Here is a 25,419-nt window from a genome sequence, read left to right as displayed (position 1 = left end):
TAGGAAATGTATAGATTTCCTAGGCAATGTGTATAAAATAATTTATTTCACACATTTTCCGTGCGATTTAGGAATTACATAAATTTCCTAGGAATTGTATACAATAACGGATTACATTCATTTCCGGTAACATATATATTAATTATTATGCATATTGTATTTTATAATTTAAGTTATTAATCGTATAAATAAATGTAATTATAATAACTTCCGTGTTCAGTTACGTACTATTCGCAAGCATGTAAATTTCAAGGTTTAATAAATTCCTCGTCTCTTGAAATTTGTACTTTAAGTATTACGAGTTATAATTGAATCTCAAGTGAACATAATATTGTAATTAAAAATAAACAGTTGAACCTCCTTCTTTTTTTAAATTGGTTTTCTAATCATTTTTCAACGTTGGCCTTTCATTTTATGTTTAACTAGCGGTCCGCCCCGGCTTCGCCCGTGGTACATGTTTACGTTTTCTCTACATAAGAACCATCCTCGTACTTCAAGGAATATAATAAAAAAAGAATTATCGAAATCGGTTCAGCCGTTCTCGAGTTATGGAATTACAACGAAAAGTGGCATTGATTTTTATATATTAGAGAAGATTATTTAAATTATAGAAATTATGATTATTAATTTATAAATATTTAATGCTTATTGGATTTTTATTTCAGTGGTGGTGATGCCATTTTGTGTGGATTTTGAATCGGACGAAAAAATAGGGGACGCTTTGTCAGCGGCTTGGCAAACAAACATTCTGTATGTAAAATAATTATACAATAGAAGTTAGATACCTAATTATTTTAAACGTTATTATTATTTCCTGTATACTTTCTGCGATTTAACTGTAAATTCTATCGATAATTTAGGAATAAAATGTGATGGTTTGATAAGGACATGTTGGTTATAAATCTACGATATTTGAGTTGTTCTCAACTTAGAATTAATAAAGTGTGATATTAACAGATTGGTTTTTAAATTATTTGTCTTAAAATAGAAGTAAAATGGTGACATATAGACGGTCAAATAATTGTTTGATTATTATAATATTGGCTCGGTATGTTTACATTTCATGTTAAGTTTCACCAGTCTGTACCCACCTTAATCAATTTAGTTCTTGAATATTGAATTATTATTTGAATGTCAGACAAATTCTGGTATAGTTTAGGACGCAAAAACGTTGTCTATGGTATTGCTACTCTCGCAGGATTGCTTCCATCACTACATAGTATAAAACAAAGTCGCTTTCTCTGTCCCTATGTCCCTTTGTATGTTTAAATCTTTAAAACTACACAACGGATTTTAATACAGTTTTTTTTAAAGATAGAGTAATTGAAGAGGAAAGTTTAAGTATATAATTTATAATTTTTTAGACAAAGCTGGCGAAGCCGCGAACGGTAAGCTAGTTTTATAATAAAACCTTATACCTTCTTACATGTAGGGGGAAGCGTTCGGCGCGCTTAGCATAAATTATTAAACTATTAATCCATTAAAATAGTAGGTACGTGGATAATATAGGGCAAGAATAGAAGAAACCAACAATTAAATTAACTAAAAATGTAGAGAATGCGGTTATGCGCGTATGTGTGTGTATCCCACGCACGCACACATCTACAGCCGGTAATAGCTGAGCCGCTTTTAGCGAGCTTATTCGAGCGCGTTATTTTTAGACCAGGGTAGACTATGCTTCGCGCGTGGTTTTGTTTCTATATATTAAGTACACTGTATTTTCTAGTAATAGCCATAAACTTAAGTTCAAAATGGATTTTTTAATTTATTTTATATTATCGGGTAAATGTGAACTTATTATTTTTTCATCATTCTGATATGTAATAAATTTGTAGAACTGAGCCGGAACTAAATATGTAATCATTAAAATTACATATAGGTAATATAATATTATCTTTTGGATTCGCATCCATTCTTCTAATAAGTAGATTTTTAATGAAACTCCTATAAAATATTTTATAATAAAGACAAAATTGTAAAGCATTCCTTAGAATAAGAGTATGTGTGTAACAATGAAAGATTAACGACATAAACATGCAATTAATTGGGGTCCACTTTGTTGCAAGACTAGTGTGCAATGTATATGTGTGTACCGTGTGTTGTGATCGGCCCGATATAGCCCCGCGCGTGCCTCGCCCGTGCCAGCCCTCCCACTCTCAAATCAAACGCAACACTTCGTCATTCAATCATTTATTTACATCATATAAATAACTGTACAATATTTACATCGAGTTCAGTTTTTCACATCGTTCCTAACGTGCAATGACCCTAGATCTAAGTTTGGCTCGCGTCAGTTCCCTGGGTAGCCAAAGAGTTGGAAGACTGACTGTCACGTAACAACCATTCGCAGCAAACAAATTACTGTTAACATGATGCCGCTGCTGTGAACGGCCGCAGCGCTGACCCTGGCATCCGCTTGGTCTCTTTGCATCTCCATTTCACCGCCTGGAATATTAAGGACATAAGGAAAAATTTTTATTAGATTTTACTAACAAACTGATAAAATCAAAATATTAGCTTATCATACATACACCGGCGTATCGCACCCGGATAATACATGCACGTTTTGATGACTAATTCATATAACTATTTATATTTCGTGATAATACGTTGACAAAATTACATATTAATTATAATTTTATCAAAAATGCTCAGTGAAACATTTATTTTTAAAAGTACTTGTTTTTGACTCGACTATCCAACACAAACATTTTGCGTTCAACAAAACAAATAAACGGCTATAATAATAATATACCACTAACTATTTAGCTATTTGTGCTATAACTTTAATAATAAAAAATAAAAATTCGAAAATATTGGCAACGTTTATCATTCTTTCAAGTTACAAAATATTGAAATATTTTGCCGTGTTGAATCACATGGGAATTCCCTTCAGCCACGCTATCGAAGCCGTTGTTAACATTTAGTAGTAGCATATACGCAAGCAGTGAAAGCTCACCAATAATATCATACTCCTGGTCATCAGCGCCGTCCCGGTAGAGGTGCACGAAGAGGTCGGCGCTGGCCCCGGCCGCCGCGCACGAGTAGCGGCCCGCGTCGCCCGTCGCCAGCCGCGCCAGCGTCAGCCGCGACACCGCGCGCCCCGCCCACCGCTCCGTGTCCAGCGAGATGCCGCCGCGTGTGCTCTGTTGTGTATTCATTGTTTTATAGACATATTTACGTTCTTAATGTACGAACGGTATTTTATTATACTTTATACTTTTGGATAATCACGTTTAATTTCAAATAATTATGTAGCTAGCAGAGCCTCTACCTTCAGTCATTAATGTAGTACCTGTGGATCGAGCGTCTCCCCCTTGTGCGTCCAGCGCAGGCGCAGCGGCGGCAGCGCGGCCAGCGCGGCGGGCGGCAGCTGCGCGCCGGGCGCCGCCACGTAGCGCGCCTCGCACGCCAGCCGCGCCGCGCCGCCCAGCGCCGCGCGCGTCGCGCTGCTGCCCAGCGGCGACACCGACACCTCGGGGAGCGCTGTGTCTGAACCATTTACAAGTAAGTATATTAATACTTTAAAAAGACACGTATGTGAAGGTATTTTCTTATACGAATAAAAACTTGATTACGTTAGACCATCTGGCTTCCAGGTAGAATTTATCAGATAAAGTTATATTAATAATTGTAATAGTCAATATTGGGCACAATTTGAATATCAGCGTTTATGATGGGCACGTTAAGGTGCTTATTAGTAATTTCCTTATCACTAATCGATTCATTCAGCATCACGCAATACAATGCACAAATATGAAATACGCACTAAACGTACCTATTACGGTAAGATTGTAGAATAAGCTGAGTTTAGGTTCCGTATTGATCTGGCACTCGTAGCGGCCCGAGTCGCTCAGCCGCAGCCGCTCGATGCGCAGGATGTGCAGGCTGGCGTACGGGTCCCAGTCCTCCTCGGAGGTGAGGATGTCGTCGGCGTCGGGTGGCGCGTCCAGCCCGCCCGCGTCCAGCCCGCCCGCGTGCAGCCCGTGGCCCGCGTCGCGCGCGCTCGAGCACGACACGCGCGAGTCCGCCGTAAACACCGCGCCCGCGTGCGTCAGGATCTGCAAATCACTGGAGCGGACCCATGACACCTGCAAAATATCATTTATACTTATAGTTATACATAATTTTCAATTATGAGCTCATTGACATAGAAATTACATTTATAACGAGGGAGCAATAGCTTTCAGATAATAATTCGCAATAATGTGAGCGACCAAAGTATAAACTGTAACAAAATGACTAATATGGCGATAGCACTTTAATAATGGAGCAGCAAAGCGGCACAAACGGTTACGCATTAGTGTGGAGCACAAGCAGCGCGGTATTTGGGCCACGGCTCCGCGCTACTCTATTGCAAATTTGTCGTAAACCACTCACGTGTGGTAAAGCATTCATTTTCATGTACTACCGTATATTTAGGTTAAAGCGAAACGGTTTGTCAATAAATTTTCTTTTATTCGTTATTTTAATCGCTATTTTGTCTAGAGTTATGGATGACTCTACCGTTTAAATTAAAGTAAGTTTATGCGTTATCTTTAGCTCTCTTGAGTTTCATCCAGCGTAGTGTCACGATGATAAATCTCATCAATATTAAGCGCAGGGTAAGTAATAAATTATAATCACACATCGAGTCGGATGGGAATTGACACACGATACGAATCTGTTCCGGGTGCGCGCTATTCCCAGAGCGAGTCGACGACCGGTTTGCGTAGGTCTTAGGGTTCCTACGAGCCAGCAACGTACTGCCAACAAATAATAGTATTCTATTTATTTTCTACATTCAGCGTGACGATAAAATACCTACTATTTTCTTTTATACATTGAAATGCTTACATTTACATGGTACAATGTACAAAAGTTCACTCCCGCTTGTTATGCGGTAAAAATGATATTGTACGTAATGATTGTCGTATATAAAGCTCATTTATGCGTGCTGCTGGGCTGTAGTACGCTACGCCCGCGCCGGGGCCGCTACTCAAGGATGCGGTTCCGGCGTCACACATCGCGGGCATACCAGCTCGCTCCCGAACTATGCCGCATCCAAGCCGATTCATGCCGCGAATATTTGGCAGCGCATCCGCTAAATTTTACCAGAATTATTTTTACGTTGTCACTTTTATTTCGCAGTTTTGATGGTTTGGATTGTTCACGAGTTCCACGAGTTTATCGATGTATATATTTTGATAATAGGTAATGCCCGCATCGTTCACAGTTGGCCAACATTTTTAGATATTAATTTATTTATATGCAACAAAAAATCCAGTCTAATACATGATAAATTAGAAATAAGTTTGTACTTTATCTTACAACTTCAAATAGACAACAATTATTTAATTTAACCCATTGAGCCCCAAGCACGACACGATAGATTAGATTTTCTATTGTGTCTGTGGATCCGGAGCCTGACTTAATAATCAAAGGTTTAGATAAACTTCGTTGAAATCTGTCTCAAGGCATTGCGGATGTACGCCAGGTGATCACGGATATAGGTTACCTGTATTCAATTACTGTCTCAATATATCATTAAATTTCAAATGCGGTGTCATGTTCTATCATTTCAAATGAAGCCTGGAAACACGGTGAAAGGCCGCAAAGTGCAGTCAATCTTAATAATTTAACATCAGAATATTCATCGATAGAGTGATATAAGTATTATGCCAAAATGTTCTGATTTTGAATAATCATTGCAATGTTGGCGGATGTGAGGTGAGCGCGTGACATTGGCATCGTTTAGTGCCGTGTGGAGCGTGGAGCTAGGCAGTGGTCATGTACCTCTGTCAATGTTCTTCATAATGTGCCTGTTAGATATGCCGCGTAAATGGATACCTTATTGTCAATGTCTAGCAGTTTGAGAAGGGTCCTACAAAGTTCCACACCTTTAGTTAATCTATTATTCCTTCTTCATCTTTTCTCCTTGCCAATCCTTGAAATCCAGTGAAACCAGTGAATCTCGAAATCCATATATAGAATCTATATAACTCAAAGGTGACTGATATAGTGATCTATCAACGCACAGCCCAAACCACTGGTCGTATATTCGGGCTGAAATTTGGCATGCAGGTAGATGTTAGGACGTAGGCATCCGCTAAGAAAGAATTTCCCGAAATTCTTGCGGGAACGGGGAAAAACGGGGATGCACGTACAAAGTCGTGGGCGGAAGCTAGTAAAAATATAAGATCGGAAATTAAAATTCTATTTACGCCTACCTTTTTATTTCCTTGCTATCACCAATCTGTTTATTTTCTCTTCAATAGGGGTACATTGGACGAAATTGAATGAAAAGATCTATTTATAATCATTCAAAAGCAGGCTTTTTTTCGTTTAAATACAAAATGTATTTGACACAGCCGTTAAGTCGAAACAGCTCTTATTTTAGATTCGAGCCTCAGCTGGGAGAAACATTAGTGGCAGATACACTCAAGTGGTGCTCGTGTCATGCTTATTTGCGACGTGTTCCGTATCTATATTCTGAGAATGGTGTGTAGGATAGAACACGGATTGAGTTATTTATCAAAACGGAGTTGTATAACAATCCCAATTTGAGATATCTAACATTTTAAACGTTACAACAAGTTAACACAAATAAAGTCTACAAAACTAACCTAATGGTAGAAACATGAGTTTATTGTCATTTCTAAGTTATATTGTTATAGTTCGCTCATCGCTTCTACCTCATTGAAATAATATATAAAACTAAAAAGGTTTTCTTTCAATCTTTTACGCCAACAAGGATAGACGTAACACCTTTAAAACAACTGCCGAGCGTGAGTGTGTTAGTACACAACCCATGCCAAATTTTTCGTAAATTCAATGCCTTATTTTGATAAACATTAAAATCGTCTGCTATATCAGCAATGAAGCAAGAGAAGCATGTTGGCTCAGAATGTTGTGTAGAGTACGGTATCGCGTGATGTTAGCACTCACCGCGCGGTCAGCCAGGCGCAGCACGGTGCAGCGCAGGGCGGCGCTGTCACCGGCGCGCGCCACTAGCGCTGTGTGCTGGTTCAGCGCGAAGGCCGGCGGCTCCGCGCTCAGCCGCAGCGCCGCTCCGCCGCGCGGCCCTGCAACAATAAATATACCTATTATAATATTGCCGCTCCTAAAAAATATTGTTAAGAACCATTTTTAGAAGTGAAAACTTTGTGTAAGCAAGATAAGGATAAAGTTTTATAGGTTTCAATCAACACAATACAATACATATTGTATGTACCTTCCTACTAATATTATATATAATATAGATATATATATAGACCCCCTTCCAGTGACTATAATAATATGTTTGAGACAGTCATGGAAGAAATATTAAAGCGTCTAAGCAGGAGTAAAAACAAGTTATAGTATGTGGTGATTTTAATATTGATTTACTTTTACAAACAATGGCTACACGAATTGTTAATTTATTTCAGTCATTTAAAAAATATTTTCATATTAATCTCTATTCTAAGTATTTAATGTCACAATTATAAAAAAAAAATATATTTTTAAATTTCATTCATCCTCAAGAATAAAATAAGTAAATAACATATGTCAAAACAATATATTTTATAAATTATAATAATATTTGTTTTAAGTCAGAACACTGCCTGCTAAGCAAACTATAATTATTATTTGCGGTAAAATAATTTTGCTACTTTTTTGTGTTTTTTTTCTAAGTCCTTTACATTTTCCGAAAACCAACATGATATTCCGTATCTACGGAGCCACGCGGGTCAATACATATGACTATATTGTTGATAGCAATGTCCTACGGCCTGTACGAGTTGATTGAATACACTTCTAAAACGGTCAGCGTTGACCGACGTGGCCCGAACGGAAAGTCAAGTTGTCGGACAGTATTGACCGACATGGCCTGAACGGAAAGATGTCCTTTTTTGCTTGGCGGTTATCGTGTTAATCTATATAAACTTTTTAACGAACCCACATGAATTACACCTACTTCTGCAACCTGTATTGATAATATATACTGTGACTGCATCTGTTTAGAGAAAAATATTCTCAATACATTGACTTCGGATCACTGTGGCCAGAAAGTAGTTTTTGAATGGGATTGCATACCTACATTTAAAAGGATTAATGTAAGGCCTATAACTAAAAAAGGCATTAATAAATTTAGGAATAATATTGATAAAAACCTGCCCGTACTAAATGATCAATCCTTTCCTAATAGTCCTTGTGAAATGTTTAAAAATCTTTTTAATTTAGTACATAATGAATTTGTAAAAATATTTAAAGTTAAATCTGTAAATATTACCAAGGATTTACCATTTAGTAAATGGGCGACAGCTAGTATACATAGGTGCAGGAACATTCTTTATGAGTTATATGGTATGAAGCAATATAATAAAGACCCATCTTTTCTTAGCTATGTTAGAAATTACTCAAAAAATTTTAAAAAAGTTGGTTTTACTGCAAAGCGCTTGTATATCAAAGAAAAAATTCTGGTAATAAAGTTAAAACAGTTTGGTCTATTATTAATGGTGAAATGGGTAAAAGCAAATCAAGTAATACTATAAAACTTGTAAATAATGACAGGGTTATTGACAAAAGTGCTGATGTTGCGCTTGCTTTTGAAGAATTCTTCAGTAGTGTCCCTGCTACTATTACTAATAGTTTAAAGTCGTCTTCAGCACTTGCAGAAACCTTTTTGAGGGACCATGTTGCGGGGTGCAGTACATTATTTGAATTACGACACGTAACTGCTAGTGATATTGTCACTGCCTTTAAGACGCTTAATCTAAAAAAATACTTGTGATCTTTGGGGAATGTCCGTAAATTTAGTTAATAATATAATAGAAAATATTGCGAAAAATTTAGCTTTCATGTTTAATAAGTGTTGTGACTATGGTACATTTCCTAATTTACTAATGCTTAGTAAAGTTATACCTCTATTTAAGAAGGGCGATCAAGAAGACTGTAACAATTATAGACCTATCTCTATTTTACCAACATTAAGTAAGGTATTCGAGAAGTTAATATTAAACCAATTGAGTAGTCATTTTGCATTTAATAATTTACTGCACAACAAACAGTTTGGTTTCACAAAGATGCTGGAGTTGCACTTCTAATACATATATATAAAGCATGGGAAAACTCAAAAAATGCTCTGGGGATATTTTGTGACCTCTCCAAGGCATTTGACTGCGTTGAACATTGTACTTTGTTACGTAAATTTAATCACTATGGAATTAAAGGAAAAGCCCAGAACCTCATAGCGTCATACCTGCATGATAGGATACAGACTGTAGTTGTTAATGGAGAACGTTCTAGCGGTGCGTCAATTAACATTGGTGTTCCACAGGGGTCAATTTTAGGTCCCTTCTTATTCTTGGTATATATCAACGATCTTCCCTATTATTTGCAGGATAGGTGTGAAATAGTTCTGTTTGCAGATGATACCTCTTTAATTTTTCATGTGGATAGGCATAACCCAAATGTTGACGAAGTGAACAGTGCTCTTTTACACATATCTGAATGGTTTACTGCCAATAATTTATTATTAAATGCCAAAAAAACCACTTGTGTTGAATTTTTACTTCCTAACGTAAAAAAGTTGAACAGAGATAAAAAAAAAAAAAAAAAAAAATAAAATAATATTTATTTGCCAAAAGGAAGGTTATTAAAATAAGTACAGATTTCAACAGCGGACCCCGCACTAGGCACAGCCTGTCTCGCGGGGCCATACAACGATTGTACGATGAAAATGGAGTTTCACAAAGGGTCCAACACGTTTAATACAATGCAACTTCGGACATGATACTTAGCTTATTTAAACAATTGTAGTTATAGTATTCTTAGAATCTGTTCTGTTTGCTTATAGTCTTTGGACACTAGAATGCTTAATAGTTTATATTTAATATTGGGTAACGTGTACTGCCGGAAGTTAATAAGTTTACTAAATTTGTTATATAAGAATGGGAACATAAAATTTTGAAAACGTTTGGAAAAGAAACATTTGGTCAATGGGGTCGGTGCTCTTAATAGCCGTGTTGATGTATTTGAGTAAAAATTAGATTTTAAGAGTTTGTTGTGCATTGAGATGATTGCATGTAAAATATAAAGTCCTCGTACATTTAAAACATTAGCATCCCTGTAGAGAGACACTGTAGGATAGAAAGGGGGCTTTCGCAGCATAACTTTTAAAATGGAACGGTGGGCTCTCTCTAGTTTGATAATAACCGAGGCCGAGGCGGCTCCCCATACAGAAATGCAGTAGGTTATTAATGATTGGCATAATACCTTATATATGGTCATAAGTTACCTTGAACGGGGAGGTATTGCATCCTACTGAGTCTACTGTATTTCTAGGGTTAACATTGGACGAGAAGCTACAGTGGGGAGCCCATGTCAACACCGCTGCAGGTAAGCTCAGTACAGCTGCATATGCAGTCCGAAAAATAAGGCATCTCACCGATGGAGATACGGCTAGATTGGTTTATTTCAGCTACTTTCATAGCATTATGTCCTATGGAATTCTACTGTGGGGCAGGGCTGCAGATATAGAAACTATATTTATCTTACAGAAAAGAGCCATTCGCTCTATATATAATTTACGTGCTCGGGACTCACTAAGAGATCATTTTAAGAATACTGGTATCCTTACTGTACCATCACAGTATATATTTAATAATATTTTGCATGTACACAAAAGCTCCAACTTAAACACAAGAGTAGGAGATAGACACGATTATGGCACAAGGAACAGGAATAGAATTGAAATGCCATTTTTCCGATAAGCTAAAGTTAAAAATTCATTTATGGGTCAAGGTATACGCTTTTACCATAGAATTCATCACAATATTAAAGAGTTTAGTAGTTCTAAATTTAAAACTTATATAAAAAATGTACTAGTTCAGAGAGCGTACTACAGTATTCAGGAATATATGGACGATAAAAACCCATGGAGGGTTGTCGCGTAAAAACCACAGGACAGTTCTTTGGCATATTATGATATTATATTATGTAGTTAGATATAAGTTACATATTATGTAATATTGACATGATTTTAAAAGAGCAACTACGGAGTTTCTTGCCGATTCTTCTCCATAGATACTGCTTTCCGAATCGGTGGTAAATGTTAAAAATACTTACCTATTTAATGACGATTCGAAAGTGCTACTAAATAGTAGTCTAAATGAATAAATGAATGTTTGAGTTTGAGTTTGAAATATGCGAAAGTTTGTGAGATGGATTCTCTTTCACGCACTGAACCGATTAAAATGAAATTTGGTATGTATATAGAGCTGAAGACAAAGAATAAGACATACTTTTTATCCAGGAACTGTCACAGGAACTGTGCGGGTTTTTCTTTCGAAACGCGGGTGAAATCGAAGGTGCATATCTATAGTTAAATATATTTTTTAAAGAATAGTTAATATTCGATAACTAGGACATAAAATATATATAAGCACTCCATCTATCGCAAGAGCCCAGAATCCACAAAGGCACTGTGGCATCTCGCTTTGAAGCTCACAAATGTACTAACTTCCAAATTAAACTCCTAGATGGCGGTACTTAATTATTTTTAAAACTATTTAGCAAAATGATAATTTTAAATTAATATAATAAAAAGTAAAAAAACTTAAACACAACTACGACAAAAAAGGCGCTGAAAAAGTATAAAACAAGATTTTCAGAATACTGAACTGAACAAAATTGCTAACGTAGTTGCAAGTAATTGGACACAGTAGACTCTACCAAGATGCCTTCGTTGTAAATGGACAATAATATTCCACTATGTAGAGATAAATTTCCATGTATACGTAGTCACACGTTGTCAAAGTGCTACGGTAGATAGGTATATGTAACGTGTGACTACGCCTTTCCAAACATGAAAATGTATCTCTGCTCTACATAGTAGAATATTGCATACTTCAGAATAGTATTGTATGACATTGTCAATTTACAACGAAGGCATAGGCAAGGCAAGTTACGAGGGAACAGATGAACATCCATACATACATAGCCTGTCAAAAGCATTACCCTCCTTTTGCTTTTCTGTAGTCGGGTATAAAACGACAATACACTGTTTTTACCTCGTTATTTAAAAATGAATGTTAAAATCAAAAACTTCTAGGTAGGTACGTATATCGGTTCGAAAAATGTACCTAATTATTTGCAATTAGTTTTAACTCGGGTCAATGCGGGCAATATAAACAATAAAAAATAGTTCGTATTTCGGAAGTAATTATTAGGTTTTCAATTCATTAATTTCAAATATTATGCATAAAATTAATATTATGAATTTTTAATCTTATATCAGTATTGAAATATAATAAGCTATTTGTTGCTATCCATAACATTATGGGAAAGAATCATCATATGGTTATGGTTTACATTATAGGTATGTTTGTTTTGTTAAGGGGGGTTAGGCGGTCAGCGAAAATTCAGCTATTCGGGCCTGAGGTAAGCGGTGAGGGGGTCCGCGTTTAGTATGGAATCAACGTGCTCGAAACTAAAAATCGTAAGCGCCATTCACATTTTTATCAAAAAGTGAATGAAAATATTTAGTATTTTCAAAATCTAAAACGGTCACGAAATCGACGAGGTAAATACCTATATATTTGTGATTTTATACGAATTATTATCGTAAAATACGGTTGTAATGAGCATTTATATGATATTTTTGAGATAACTTCAGGAATTTTTTTTATCCAGCAAAATTTTTCCAATCGTGTTTTGGAAACAGTCATCCCATCACACATACGTTCTGTAATACATATTAGAAATTCCAGTGCGAAAAAACTTCAATATTTTCAATTATAGCTCATAGAAAACAGTCCATTTTGCCGTGTTCACCTACTAAGGGCCCTTAAGCCTCTAGTCCATGCGGACACTATGAAGTACCTATACGAGTAGGAAAAAAATAATTAATTCATATTTTTTATCTTAATCATAGTTATAAAGCTACTGACAGGATGTTTATTTTTAGGTAATACAATGAATCAGCTTGATAAAAATCAAAATTACGCATTGTGTACAATTTTTTATCACTTTCCCATTATAGCTTTATTTTCAATTAAGGAAACACGTAGGTATCTACTAATGTTTATGTAGGGAATTTTATGAAAATATACGAGTTGATAACGTGTGTACTTTATTTCATAATACTTATGTAATAAATTGAAACTACATACAATACAATCGCCAACAAACTAACAAAAAATACAACGTCTTAACAACTATTAATTATTTGAATGAATTGCACATGAATAATTTGGCTCTGCCACTGATGATTGTATTGGGCCGCGATCAATGCTCAGTACATTTCACCTAACTTGTGATAACATTTACTATGTGCGACTTTTTATTTATTATTAAAAACAAAAACTACGACATAATAATATTATACCGACCACTATATAGTCCATTGAATGAGTCCCTCCAAGGGGGGTCTAGAGTGCGTGAGTTAGTAACGTAAGATGTTTCTTCGGAAACATGTCAAGAGTCCCTAGGTAATAAACATACTAAAACCCCGGGACACTAGGAGGAGCCCCTGAGTGGGGGGAGGGGGGAAAAGGTCCATTTTTTTCATTTTTCGCTTAAATCTCAAAAACGGTACATGTTAGAGAAAAACTTTCAAGAAAAAGTTGAAAGGCCATAAAATTATCTACAAGTTGTACCTAAACCATTTTTTTCTATTCGCAGCCGTTTTCGAGCTACATCCCATGAAATGTGAAAAATTCGAAAGCTTTTTATTTTACCTAACTACTCTAATAAATTCAATACCTCCTAAACGCCTCCATGGTGGAATCTGTTTTTTTTTTTATCAATGATAGACCTAATTATGAGCAATCTATCTGTACCGGTCACAAGTTGCACTTTTGAGTTTTTTGGAAGAAAAAAAAAGGTCAAGTTCAGTAACTCAAACTACCCTAATATAATATTTTGACAATCGATTCCTCTTAAAGACTTCCATGGAGGAATGTGTTTATTTTACCAATCATAGACCTAATTAACCCGCCATTGGTGACGTGAATTTGACTTACACCGTTGGTGACCCCGGTCTCAAGCACCGGGGTTTTTGACTACGAGTTTTTCTGTAATTTACAGTTCATGCTTCTTTTTATTGGGATAGATATAAAATTTGATGTTTTATTGTCAATAAAACATAGGTATTTCATAAATCAAATCTCTTTTATTAGCATAAGACAATATCTTTGAAATAACTAAAATTTTCAAGTATTTTAACAAAGGTTTTTTAAAACACAAAAATAAAACAACAATGTTAATTATTTAACAATAAAATTAGGCTTAGTCAGTCTTATGACATTGAAAACATAAAATGAAGTAACATAAATGGTAATACTTCGACCAAAAAAATAAATATACAATACTAAAATCACTCATCTTCAACAGCCAAACAACTAGAGCAAGTTGGTACCTATTACGTGCGATCTGGTTCGAAATTATCTGGTTCGAAGTCACTTCCAGATTCAATTTCCAATGACGTTTGTAATCTATCCTCATCAGATACTGCTTCTTGCAAAAGAGCCTCGAGACGACGCTGATTTCTTTCGTAAGGCATGCTGAGACAGTGTTCACAATTTGAACAAAAAACTCGGAATTTCTTGTAAAATATCGATCAAATCTAGCAAAATAATAAATAATATAATATAATCTATAAATTACAACAACAGCTTTATCACAATAAGTAAAATAAAAAAAATACACAATAACCATTTGACTTACTTAGTTGGTGACGCCGGTCTCACGCACCGGGTTGATCCTCAAACTCTGTAACCTGCGCCCGCATCGCTCTCGCGGGATAGACTAGCGGTAGGGGGCGCGAAATTAGGCAGCTACTCGAAACCACAGTGTAATTCGATAAACGGTGACAAAAATATTTGGGTTTCTTTGACTGCCCGGTCTCACAGACATATAAGGTCACCAATGGCGGGTTAAGAGCAATATATCAGTACCGGTCACAAGTTGCACATTTGAGTTTTTTGGAAGAAAAAAAACAAAAAGTTCAAGTATCGTAACTACCCTAATAAAATTCAATTCCCCGTAAAGGCCTCCGTGGTGGAATCTGGTATTTTTATCAATGATAGACCTAATTATGAGCAACTCATCTGTACCGGTCACAAGTTGCACTTTTGAGTTTTTTGGAAGAAAAAAATAAAAAGATCAAGCTCAGTAACTCAAACTACCCTAATATAATATTTTGACAATCGATTCCTCCTAAAGGCTTCCATGGAGGAATGTGTTTATTTTACCAATTACAGACCTAATTAAGAGCAATCTATCAATACCGGTCACAAGTTGCACATGTGAGTTTTTTGGAAGAAATAAATATTTTTTGATCGTATGGGGAAATTGTTTGAGCCAAAATCATTTTTTACTGCGTGTAACTCAGAAACTATAGGATATAGGAAAAAATGGTTTTGGTACAACTTGTAGATAATTTTTTGGCCTTTCAACTTTTCCTTGAAAGTTTTTCTCTAACATGTACCGTTTTTTAGATTTAAGCGAAAAATGAAAAAAATGGACCTTTTCCCCCCTCCCCCCACTCCGGGGCTCCTCCTAGTGTCCCGGGGTTTTAGTATGTTTATTACCTAGGGACTCTTGACATGTTTCTGAAGAAACATCTTACGTTACTAACTCACGCACTCTAGAACTTTTTATTCAATGGACTATATAGTCACGGGTGGTCACGGTTAGCATTCTTCTATTTTGAATCAAGTGCATGTATCATAAGCACTCTTCGATCATAAATAGTTATTATTTGAATTTATGAATATGAATCATTTTTTTAAAGTAGGTACCTACTATCAAATATTTTGATAAAATGAAGATGATACATATTACGTTTAGGTGTTGTCGATAAGGAAAAGTGTACACGCAAGGGTCTAAAGACACAGAATTTGCACTACCTTCTTTTTCAGGCTTGAGTAAGCAAATCAATACTTACAATAAACTCTTCAGTAGTTTTTCTTGTGTTTGGTTTTACGCGAGCTTTATACATTTCGAAATTAAAGATTTTGATGGATTTTTAACGCGATTTATTCATTGCTGCGCTTCGCGGTTATACCCGCGTGGCTCCGCTTCTGTTGGTCTTAGCGTGATGATATATAGCCAATAGCCTTCCTCCAGAAGCCTTCCTCAAGAATTTTTCAAATCGGACCAGTAGTTCTTGAGATTAGCGCGTTCAAACAAACAAACTCTTCAGCTTTATAATAATAGTATAGATAGTAGATACTATACAGCGAGCGTGGACACGGAGCGACATCTCTTTATTTTTTCAGTAGTTTCCAAAAAAAATTCCGTGACCTTTTGTCATTATAATTTCATTTCGTATAAAAATAGACACTATTTATGCTATCTGTTGTACAACGATTATATTATGGCATTCTTAAGTGCTGCAGGTGATGATTAACCGCGTTGTAGGTATTTCATTCTTGTGTTGTTTCGTACAAATAATTAATATCCAGTGTTCCGGGAACAGTAGATTATAATATGAAGATTGTAGGCGTGGTGGAAGGATACTTTACAGTTTACCAGGCATTGATCTATGTCTAGGCAGTGTTCTCAGTTATCTGACCTTGACAATACAAAGTCAACCTATTCTGGATGAAAACAAAACATGAAATACAGAAACAGAACTCCCGAGGAGTCCATTTTATTGCAAAATATCGGAAGTGGCGCGGGCGGGTGGCGGGCGGCGGGCGGGCGGCGGCCTCGCGTTAACATTTCGACACTACTCACAGAAACATCTCGATATATTTAAACTAACACGCATATTATATGGAACTTTGCTAATGGTAAAACTATTAACACGATTCGATAAAATAATACAAATAGGGTAAAAGCTTTCCCGTTTGGTGCGAATTAAACAAACGTTTAAAAATAGATTTTCAAGTACCTTCGTATTTCCTTAGCTTCTTATATTCCTTCTTAATTATTTTAGTCCCTTATGAAATGATAAACTTATCAAAACGAATGAACTTTTGAAAATTATCAAAATAGTTTCCACGATTGAAAGCAGTACCTAAGTATCGCCGGATGGTGGCGCCTCGCCGATACTGGGGCACACCTGACGTTCTCATACCGCGGTGTGCAATATCCAATTATGCAATATATTATATTATTTCTGATTGTCAACTAGTTTAGTGTGCCGCTCTATCACAATATACGTGGCTCTACCTTCGCTCTATATAGTAGGAGAGCCAGTGGGAGATCGTCCTTCACCGTTCTGATAACCAGATGAGACGTATTTTTTATTCAATATTTTTTATATAAAAAATGCTTATAATTGCTTGCCTATCGAAAAGTGGTCATGGCTATTTTAATTAAATTAACTTATATCGATTTTTTTCATCGCCTTCATACTTTTGATAACCAAATGAAATTTATTTGACTGATAGTTTTTGATACACAGAATATGCCTGGCAAGCAGGTATAGGTGTAAACAGGTAAGTCAAAATAGGTGACTCCATCGATTTGCTAACTTATCGAAAGTTATCACAAATTTAAGATTATTTTATTTCAAAATCAGTCATATATACTTGCCTGCGAAAAATCGTACTTAAAGTACTGTTGCTAGCCTAAAAACTTTAAGAGTTTTAGCCAATTGATAGGTGCGACCAATCTTATCTTATCTTATCTTATCTTATCTTATATCTCTTAATATATAAAAATCTCGTGTCACAATGTTTGTCCTCAATGGACTCCTAAATCACTTAACCGATTATAATAAAATTCGCACACCATGTGCAATTCGATCCAACTTGAGAGATAGGATAGTTTTTATGAAAAAAGAACGTAAACATGTAGGTACCACGGGCGAAGCTGGGGCGAACCGCTAGTGATATTATATATACAAACAAGAGGTAGATACACCACCAACGCACCAAAACGCATTCCGTGCATTGGTCCTGTTTGGACCCAATGCAATCAGTCAGATTGTGACCGATCCCAGCGAGCGCACGGGCCGATAGGTACAGTAAAGTTGTCTAAAATGCCTTTCTGTGTGCTCAGAGAGTGCACGTATTCGTGCAAAAAAATAAAGAAACATAAAGGAATATCATATCACAGGAAAATATTATTATACAATTTGAGAGAAAAAATAAGGAACTTCGTTCCAATAACAATTTGCAATTCTTTATGAATGACACTTGTATTGACATGATGAAAGGGATAAAACATTGCTTCAACCACTAGTGTGACAAAGCTAGCGTACGACACGGGCTCAGACCAATATTTGAGAAACTAGTTAAAGGTGAAATGGAAACATTAATGTATTAAGAAGATACGTTTAACAATTATTAACAAATTAACTTTTGCTTCAAATTAGCATCCGTATATCTAAGAATTATTTGCCTCCAGGAAAATGTATCCAAAGCCCGGTCAATCAACTGTCAGCTCAACGTTTCCGTAAATTCACGAAATAGACACTTCCTATATAAATACGCTTTATTAAGGAATGTTTTTCATTAAGAGAATTGAACGCTACGCTATTTCCGTCTCAGCTGTAACAGGCATTAAATGAAGTTATGGTGTAAATACAGTCGTTTAAATGGCTGCCAGAGGAGTACTCAAAACAGAAATACAATCAGTACTAAGAGGATGTAACTATTTATTGTTCTTGAGATAAATTACACCTTCTTTAAGTTCTTTACGTTTGACTTTTATGTGAAATAAATGAGAACATATGAACGCTTTGCAAGAGCCTCAGCCTTCATCGCCTAATCGACACGTGAAAAGCATCCTCACATTTCGCAAATTAATCTACAAATACATGAAAATTAGGCATACGCATAAGATTTTCAAATGTTTTGTTTAAATGAGATGTTGTGCCCCTATTGCGTATCGCGTTGCGCCCGCGCCGGCACACGTGCGCTCCGCGGGTGGCTTCCAACTTCCGCCCACTTCAGCTATTCGCCCAATTGTTACTAATTCCCGCCTCAGACCCCCTCAGACCCTCCAACCTCCACGTAGGTACACATTGATTTACTCAATTATCATGCAAATTACTACAAAATTAAACACCCGATGACGTGCAGCAATCAAACCGTCCTTTGTTGTGAATCGTGAAGTCCTTTGCTCCATTTGGCCTGAAAGCTGTTAAACAGCTGCCGTGTATTCATCATGTGGAATTTTAAAATTAACGCCGCGTGCTGAATGAATTTAATTGTCGCTTTTGATGAATCATAAAGGGCTCCGCTTGCATTCAATTAGATGCTTCTGTACTTTATACTATTTTTTCCATACCGAAGAAATAGATCCAAATTAACTTCTCGAACTATGATAAACACATTCGCTTCAAAATAATTGATGATTGTTTATTTTAATCAGTAACCGTTTCAGCCTACTCACTGCCTATTATTGGAGAATTTAGCCCAATGTAATATTTTGGTGGATTTCAGTTTAAAGAGTTCATACCGACGAATATAGACTACTAGATTCCTAATTTCGTAAAAGTACCTATTTTTGCGACTCACAGCTAAAAATATAAATTAGAAACGAACAATAAATCCGCGAGCTTGCACAACTCCGCCGAGATAAAAGGAATCAATTAAAACTGTTTACATTCGCGGTCGCGGGGCGACGAGCGGCGAGGCAGCTTTCCATCATTTTTGAACAAAAAACAATAAGCGCAAACGCAATAACTACATTTCCAATATTTTTATCGGTTGTGAATTTCACTGACGCAATACGTTTGATATATTAAATGGCGAGATTTTGCAAAATCATGAGACATAAACATTAAACAGTCTATATTAACCGATGCAGACTGTTTAACAATAAGCAGTCACTCGAAATGAAAACGTAATCATACATCTGAGGCGTCTCTCATCGGCTCTCGTGAACAAGTGTGTGCTGACCGCAAATCAATCACAGCTTCAATAACTGAGCAAATGGACCGCCGCTGTTTAGCCGCGCTCTCAGCACTTGGCATTACGGCTAACTACGCCTCCGCTAACGTGTCAATGAATTCCTGAACGCTTTTGTTGTTTTGTATGGTGTTGCTGACAAATCGTGTAAATCGCAAAAAGCGCGCGTCAGAGATATTTCTCGTGCGCCCAGGGACCCCGCCCCGGGCGGAACGAGTCGGCCACATCTGGTGCGCGGGCCGCGGATCTGACTCACCGATTTAAAGCAAGTCCACGCGTCCCACCGCTCAATAAAAATATTTCCTTCTCGTATGATGTCTCTCGGTTCCAGTGCCAAATGGTTTTGTTTCAACGGATATATATTTATTTTCGCTAAGCGATTGGACGGAAGTGCGCTCGCGGAGAGGCGCCACGGCCGCGAGCACGTGGCCGCCTGGCGCGCAACACCGACTCGTTTACTGCGAAATACAAATACGCATTCTGTGACTCAATACGAGCACTATGTCGTTCGCTACATATTTTTGACAAATATTTCTGTCTCATTACAATAATACCCGGCTATTTTTAAACTCGTTATTTATTCGTTCCAGCGGATCTCAAATAAAACATTTGGCAGCGATGGCGTATTCCGGTCGACTCGATGAATTAATAAAAATCCAATTGCGCTATCTAGATAAGTTCAGTGCGAACAAATTAGGCGGTCGTAGAAAATAATTATAAATTGTTTCTTGGCATCTCTCTGCGCGCGCTATTAAAATGAAGACATTTGAAAAGCGCCCCACTTTCGGGATAATTAATGACTTCAAGAGTACGAGCACGCGTGTCGCTCAGTTCTCTGTAGATACTCAGTACCGTGTGCTGGGCGCTACACGGAACTGAGAGTGACGGCGGCGGGTGTGGGCCGCGGCACCGGGACAGCTTGTGATGCTTCCACGGATTATAGCATTGTTATTTGCTTAATATAGAATATTGTTGCGGTCGCTATCTATTGCTGGTCAAAATTATTAAAGCTGATTGCGTTCTTCTACCTCAGTTTATACAAAGTATATCTATAACTAGCTGCTCCGCGCGGTTTTACCCCCGTGGCTCCACTCCTGTTGGCCGTTGCGTAATGATATATTATAATAGCCTATAACCTTCCTCGATAAATGGGCTATCTAACACCGAAATAATTTTTCAAATCGGACTAGTAGTTCCCGAGATTAGCGCGTTCAAACAAACAAACAAACTCTTCAGCTTTATAATATTATTAGTATTAGTATAGATAGGTAGGTATACAATTATATGTTTCGCATACGTCATAAACGATTTCACGTTGGTCATATTTGGCAGTGAGTACGGCGACGCGGAAAGATTGTAAGATTGAGCTCTCTGAGATTGACGGTCGGCGCTCGCGCAGAAATAGTGCCCACGTGACATCCCCGCACCGCCCCCGCGCCCCGCGCCCCGCCCGCGCCGCCCTGCGCAACCCGCAGCCCTGCGGTCAGCCGTAATGACAAATGTACGCAACTAAGATAAATTACACTTTAAATTACGTTATGCAAGTAGCCCTCAAAATTATTATAAATGGCATCTTTCTTAGTTGTAAGAGCGGTTAGATTTTGGTAATTAGTTAAGATTTCATCTTATCTCGTAAACTGTAAAGATTAGGCGTCGAATCGCCCACACAGCAAATTATAATGTTTTCATGAGTTAAGTACTAATTTTGTCATCTTGTGAAAAATTATAATAGACACATGAAATGCGTATCATACTCCATGGTCTCTTAAAATTTAGGTACCTAAAACATTTTTAGGGAACCACAGGGTTCACCGCTTATATTGTATCCTCGTTCCTACGCAAATAGATAGTTTCATAATCAAACATATCATGCTACGAAAGCGATGAAAATCCTTGACATTGTATTTCATAACAGTTCATAACATTACATATTTTAATCGTCTCCAGGGCCGTGATCATGATCACTGGCAATGACCAGAATGAATGAATGAATGAATGAAGAATGGTATATAGAAATATTATATTGGTTATAATATGTCTGTGTGATTTCAAGCTCTTGCAAAATGAACCACTAATAATCCTATTGTATTCAAAGATTGCTTCACAATGTTGATCTTTACGGGTTCACTCCGCTTTCTGTGTGAATCATAGCATTCTTCGGAAGTGCGAAAATGTTTATATTTCCATTTATAACTGGCGATTCCGTTAATCTTGAAAATAACGAATTAGTTTTTTATTTATTTTAATCGGAAATCAATCAGAATCGGACTAGGAAAATATATTAATCCTTAGAGTAGCTAGTAGCAAGATCACCGGGTCGTTGTAATCAGCATTATCATTAATCATTTTCCACATAATATTAAATCTACACATTTTTGCAGTTTTACGTTAATGTTTTCTTAAAAAGTCTATCCAGTTCGTTATTATTGATATCTTATTGATATTTATAAATTTATAAAGAATTAATTGCGTTAATGAATTTAGGTTTACTACAACCTGACTTCGGCAGTACGAACAATGATAATTACTTTTTCATAGATACATTGAGAGCCTTTAAACAGCATATTTTTCTTAGGCATCATAATTTACTTAATCTCTATTATCAGAAGATTACAAACATTAAATTGATTTTAAAGCAAAATATAAAATGGTGTCCCCTCGCGAGCCATGTGCTGTAGCATCTGCACAAATCAGCGACACACGCGTTCCATAAAAGCTTTTATGGGAACTCGACGGATGTGTGACCGTGCTGCTCCCTGCTGCCGCGCCTCTGACGTCACGAGACACGTTCCCCGTCCGATCGGCAACTATAGCGAACATTTCCAAGAAATCAAAGCAAATCGAAGGGACAATAAAACTTTTATGTCTTAACCTTAGTCAGATTCGCTTTGTGATTTTATTGCCCAGTAAGTACCTTCGTGTGTGCTTCGTATGACACATGCTGTAATGATTTGATTATACCTAAAACAAATAAAGGAAAGAGCTTACCTGCAAAAGCGGGCAATGCAGCGAGCAACAGTAGAGATACACACACGCACATTGTCAATGATAGCACAGTCACGCACACACGCTCACTCGGTGGTCACTACACTACACCAACTACACCGTTCACGGTTATTGACTGATACTAAAGTTATTCTTGGTCCAGTCGTCACAGATGAAGCGATCACAATGTCATCAAAGCAACCGATGCAGTTTTTCACACATCACGAATACTAACGAAATAGCTCCCAGCATCTGAAAAAAGTTTAATTTGATCATTGCCTCTATCAATACGCATATTAATAATCAATAAATATCTCGTAAAAGTAAAGGTTATAAGCTCCTTTAAACTGGTCTAAAATATGTAAATAGTTAAAAAAATAGGTACGTTTTAAATAGTGACATAGTGATGAGCTGTCGGCTGTCTAAATTTGTGTAGGTACGTCTAAAATGTCTTAAATGTGTTAACTGCATTACATTATTTCACGTTTTCAATTATTATGAAATATCTATTTTAGTTAATTTGTAGAGCACAAAAACTAACTACACTTAATGTTCTCATTAACCGCATGCTTTTGGTTCTACGAGTGTGCGCTATCAGTGAGTAACGCAATCATTAACATATGATGATAAAGTTATCGCCTATGAAATTAAAAGTAACGCAAGAGCGGTCGAAAGTGTGAGAACTTGGGAAGCGGCAGTATCAGGCTCGCATCTCATTTGTTTTACTGCGTTTCACATGCGACATGTGGTCTGCGCGGCTCTGTGCTTTATTACCTAACGTTGAGGACACTCACTACGGCGGTTATAAATTTAACCAACAATAAAACTATCGCTACGAATTTTTATGTATCTTTGATTACCTTTTTAAGAACTCATTGATTTAAGACTGAAGTTCGTTGTAAAGACATAAAATTCATAATTAATGGTGGATCATAAGATTCTACTAAGAATTAAGAAATGTAACTTTAGCTAAACAAAATGCGTTACTCTCTCTATTCTTTCCATTAATTATAAGCATCATCTTTCCAATTTTGGTAAAAGCCCATTCTGTTATTACAACAAGTAGATAATGCCACACAGCATTTGGAAAAGTGCCCATTCCGTAGTTTAGTTGATACCTCATACCTGAAGGTGATCACACTTCGGTAGATATCATTTTATGATATAATTTTATGTAGTAGTAATTATATACATCAACCTAGGTTAAGTGTTGACAGACAATCTAGCCCTAAGCTAGATTTAAACTAGTATATAAGACAAAGCAGCATTTCTTTTTCCATTGTGCATCAAAATATTCAAGGCTTGGCTAGCAAATTGTAAGAAATAGAATTGTTTCTGAATTATAACAATATTAAAATATTTTGTGTAACAGAACATTGGCTTAAACAATGTCATTCGTTAGTAAATATTGAAAATTACAAATTAAAAAGTATATACTTTAGGACACAGGCTATTCACGGAGGTTCTGTTATTTTTGTACATTATAGTGTAAAATGTTAAGAACGAACTGACATTTTTAGTCTTTCTGTAGAACGGACCATTGAACTCATAGATTGAACTGTCCTGTGTGGAGCTGGAGCGTTATATTATTGTTTGGGTTTATAGACCCCCTTCCAGTGACTATAATATGTTTGAGACAGTCATGGAAGAAATATTAAAGCGTCTAAGCAGGAGTAAAAAAAAAGTTACAGTATGTGGCGATTTTAATATTGATTTACTTTTAAAAACAGAAAAGGCTACACGAATTGTTAATTTATTTCAGTCATTTAATCTATATAAACTTTTTAACGAACCCACACGAATTACACCTACTTCTGCAACCTGTATTGATAATATTATATACTGTGACTGCATCTGTTTAGAGAAAAATATTCTCAATACATTGACATCGGATCACTGTGGCCAGAAAGTAGTTTTTGAATGGGATTGCATACCTACATTTAAAAGGATTAATGTTAGGCCTTTAACTAAAAAAGGCATTAATAAATTTAGGAATAATATTAATAAAAACCTGCCCGTACTAAATGATCAATCCTTTTCTAATAGTCCTTGTGAAATGTTTAAAAATCTTTTTAATTTAGTACATAATGAATTTGAACAAGTGATAAGTGCGTTAAAAACAACTGACTTCAAACTTGCACTTGCAAAATTTACAAATACCTACAGACAAAAATGCTCATAAAATAAAAACTACTGGGCCTATCCGAATAAAATTTTTATGGGACCAATTCGACACCATCCCGCATCGAACAAAAAAAGAATCACGTAAATCGGTTCAGAAACCTCGGAGTAATCGGTGTACATACATAAAAAAAAAAAAAATATACCGGCCGAATTGATAACCTCCTCCTTTTTTTTGAAGTCGGTTAAAAAATATTTAAAGTTAAATCTTTAAATATTACCTAGGATTTACCATTTAGTAAATGGGCGACAGCTAGTATACATAGGTGCAGGAACATTCTTTATGAATTTTAAGGTATGAAGCAATATAATAAAGACCCATCTTTTCTTAGAAATTACTTAGAAATTCGTTAGAAAAAAAAAATTCGTTAAAAAAAAGAATTTCGTTAGAAATTACTCAAAAATTTTTAAAAAAGTT

At 36.3% G+C, this 25,419-nt stretch overlaps 1 protein-coding gene and 1 long non-coding RNA gene across 3 annotated transcripts in view; both read right to left on the bottom strand.

The window, feature by feature from the left end:
- Window positions 1-2,174: 2,174 nt before the first annotated feature.
- Window positions 2,175-25,419, bottom strand: part of LOC123698776 — a 37,384-nt gene continuing 14,139 nt past the window's right edge. The window contains exons 2-7 of one of the 2 annotated variants that reach the window (XM_045645564.1): window positions 22,824-23,072; window positions 6,928-7,064; window positions 3,779-4,091; window positions 3,296-3,492; window positions 2,960-3,146; window positions 2,175-2,445 (exon numbers count right to left, since the gene is read on the bottom strand). In XM_045645564.1, coding sequence (XP_045501520.1) covers window positions 2,330-2,445; window positions 2,960-3,146; window positions 3,296-3,492; window positions 3,779-4,091; window positions 6,928-7,064; window positions 22,824-22,875 — 1,002 coding nt within the window. In that variant the 5' untranslated portion in view covers window positions 22,876-23,072 and the 3' untranslated portion in view covers window positions 2,175-2,329. The remainder of the gene's footprint in view (window positions 2,446-2,959; window positions 3,147-3,295; window positions 3,493-3,778; window positions 4,092-6,927; window positions 7,065-22,823; window positions 23,073-25,419) is intronic. The other variant, XM_045645565.1, reaches the window with a different exon arrangement.
- On the bottom strand, window positions 14,118-14,851 carry LOC123698778. Its single transcript, XR_006752445.1, has 2 exons — window positions 14,692-14,851; window positions 14,118-14,528 (listed from the first exon to the last, which is right to left on the bottom strand). It is a non-coding gene; the product is annotated as an uncharacterized LOC123698778 (long non-coding RNA).

Source organism: Colias croceus, chromosome 16 (genome assembly GCF_905220415.1).
Source record: "Colias croceus chromosome 16, ilColCroc2.1".
NCBI classification, from domain to species: Eukaryota; Metazoa; Arthropoda; class Insecta; order Lepidoptera; family Pieridae; genus Colias; species Colias croceus.
Note: the sequence above shows the minus strand (reverse complement) of the source record. Positions and strands in the feature narration are given on the sequence as shown.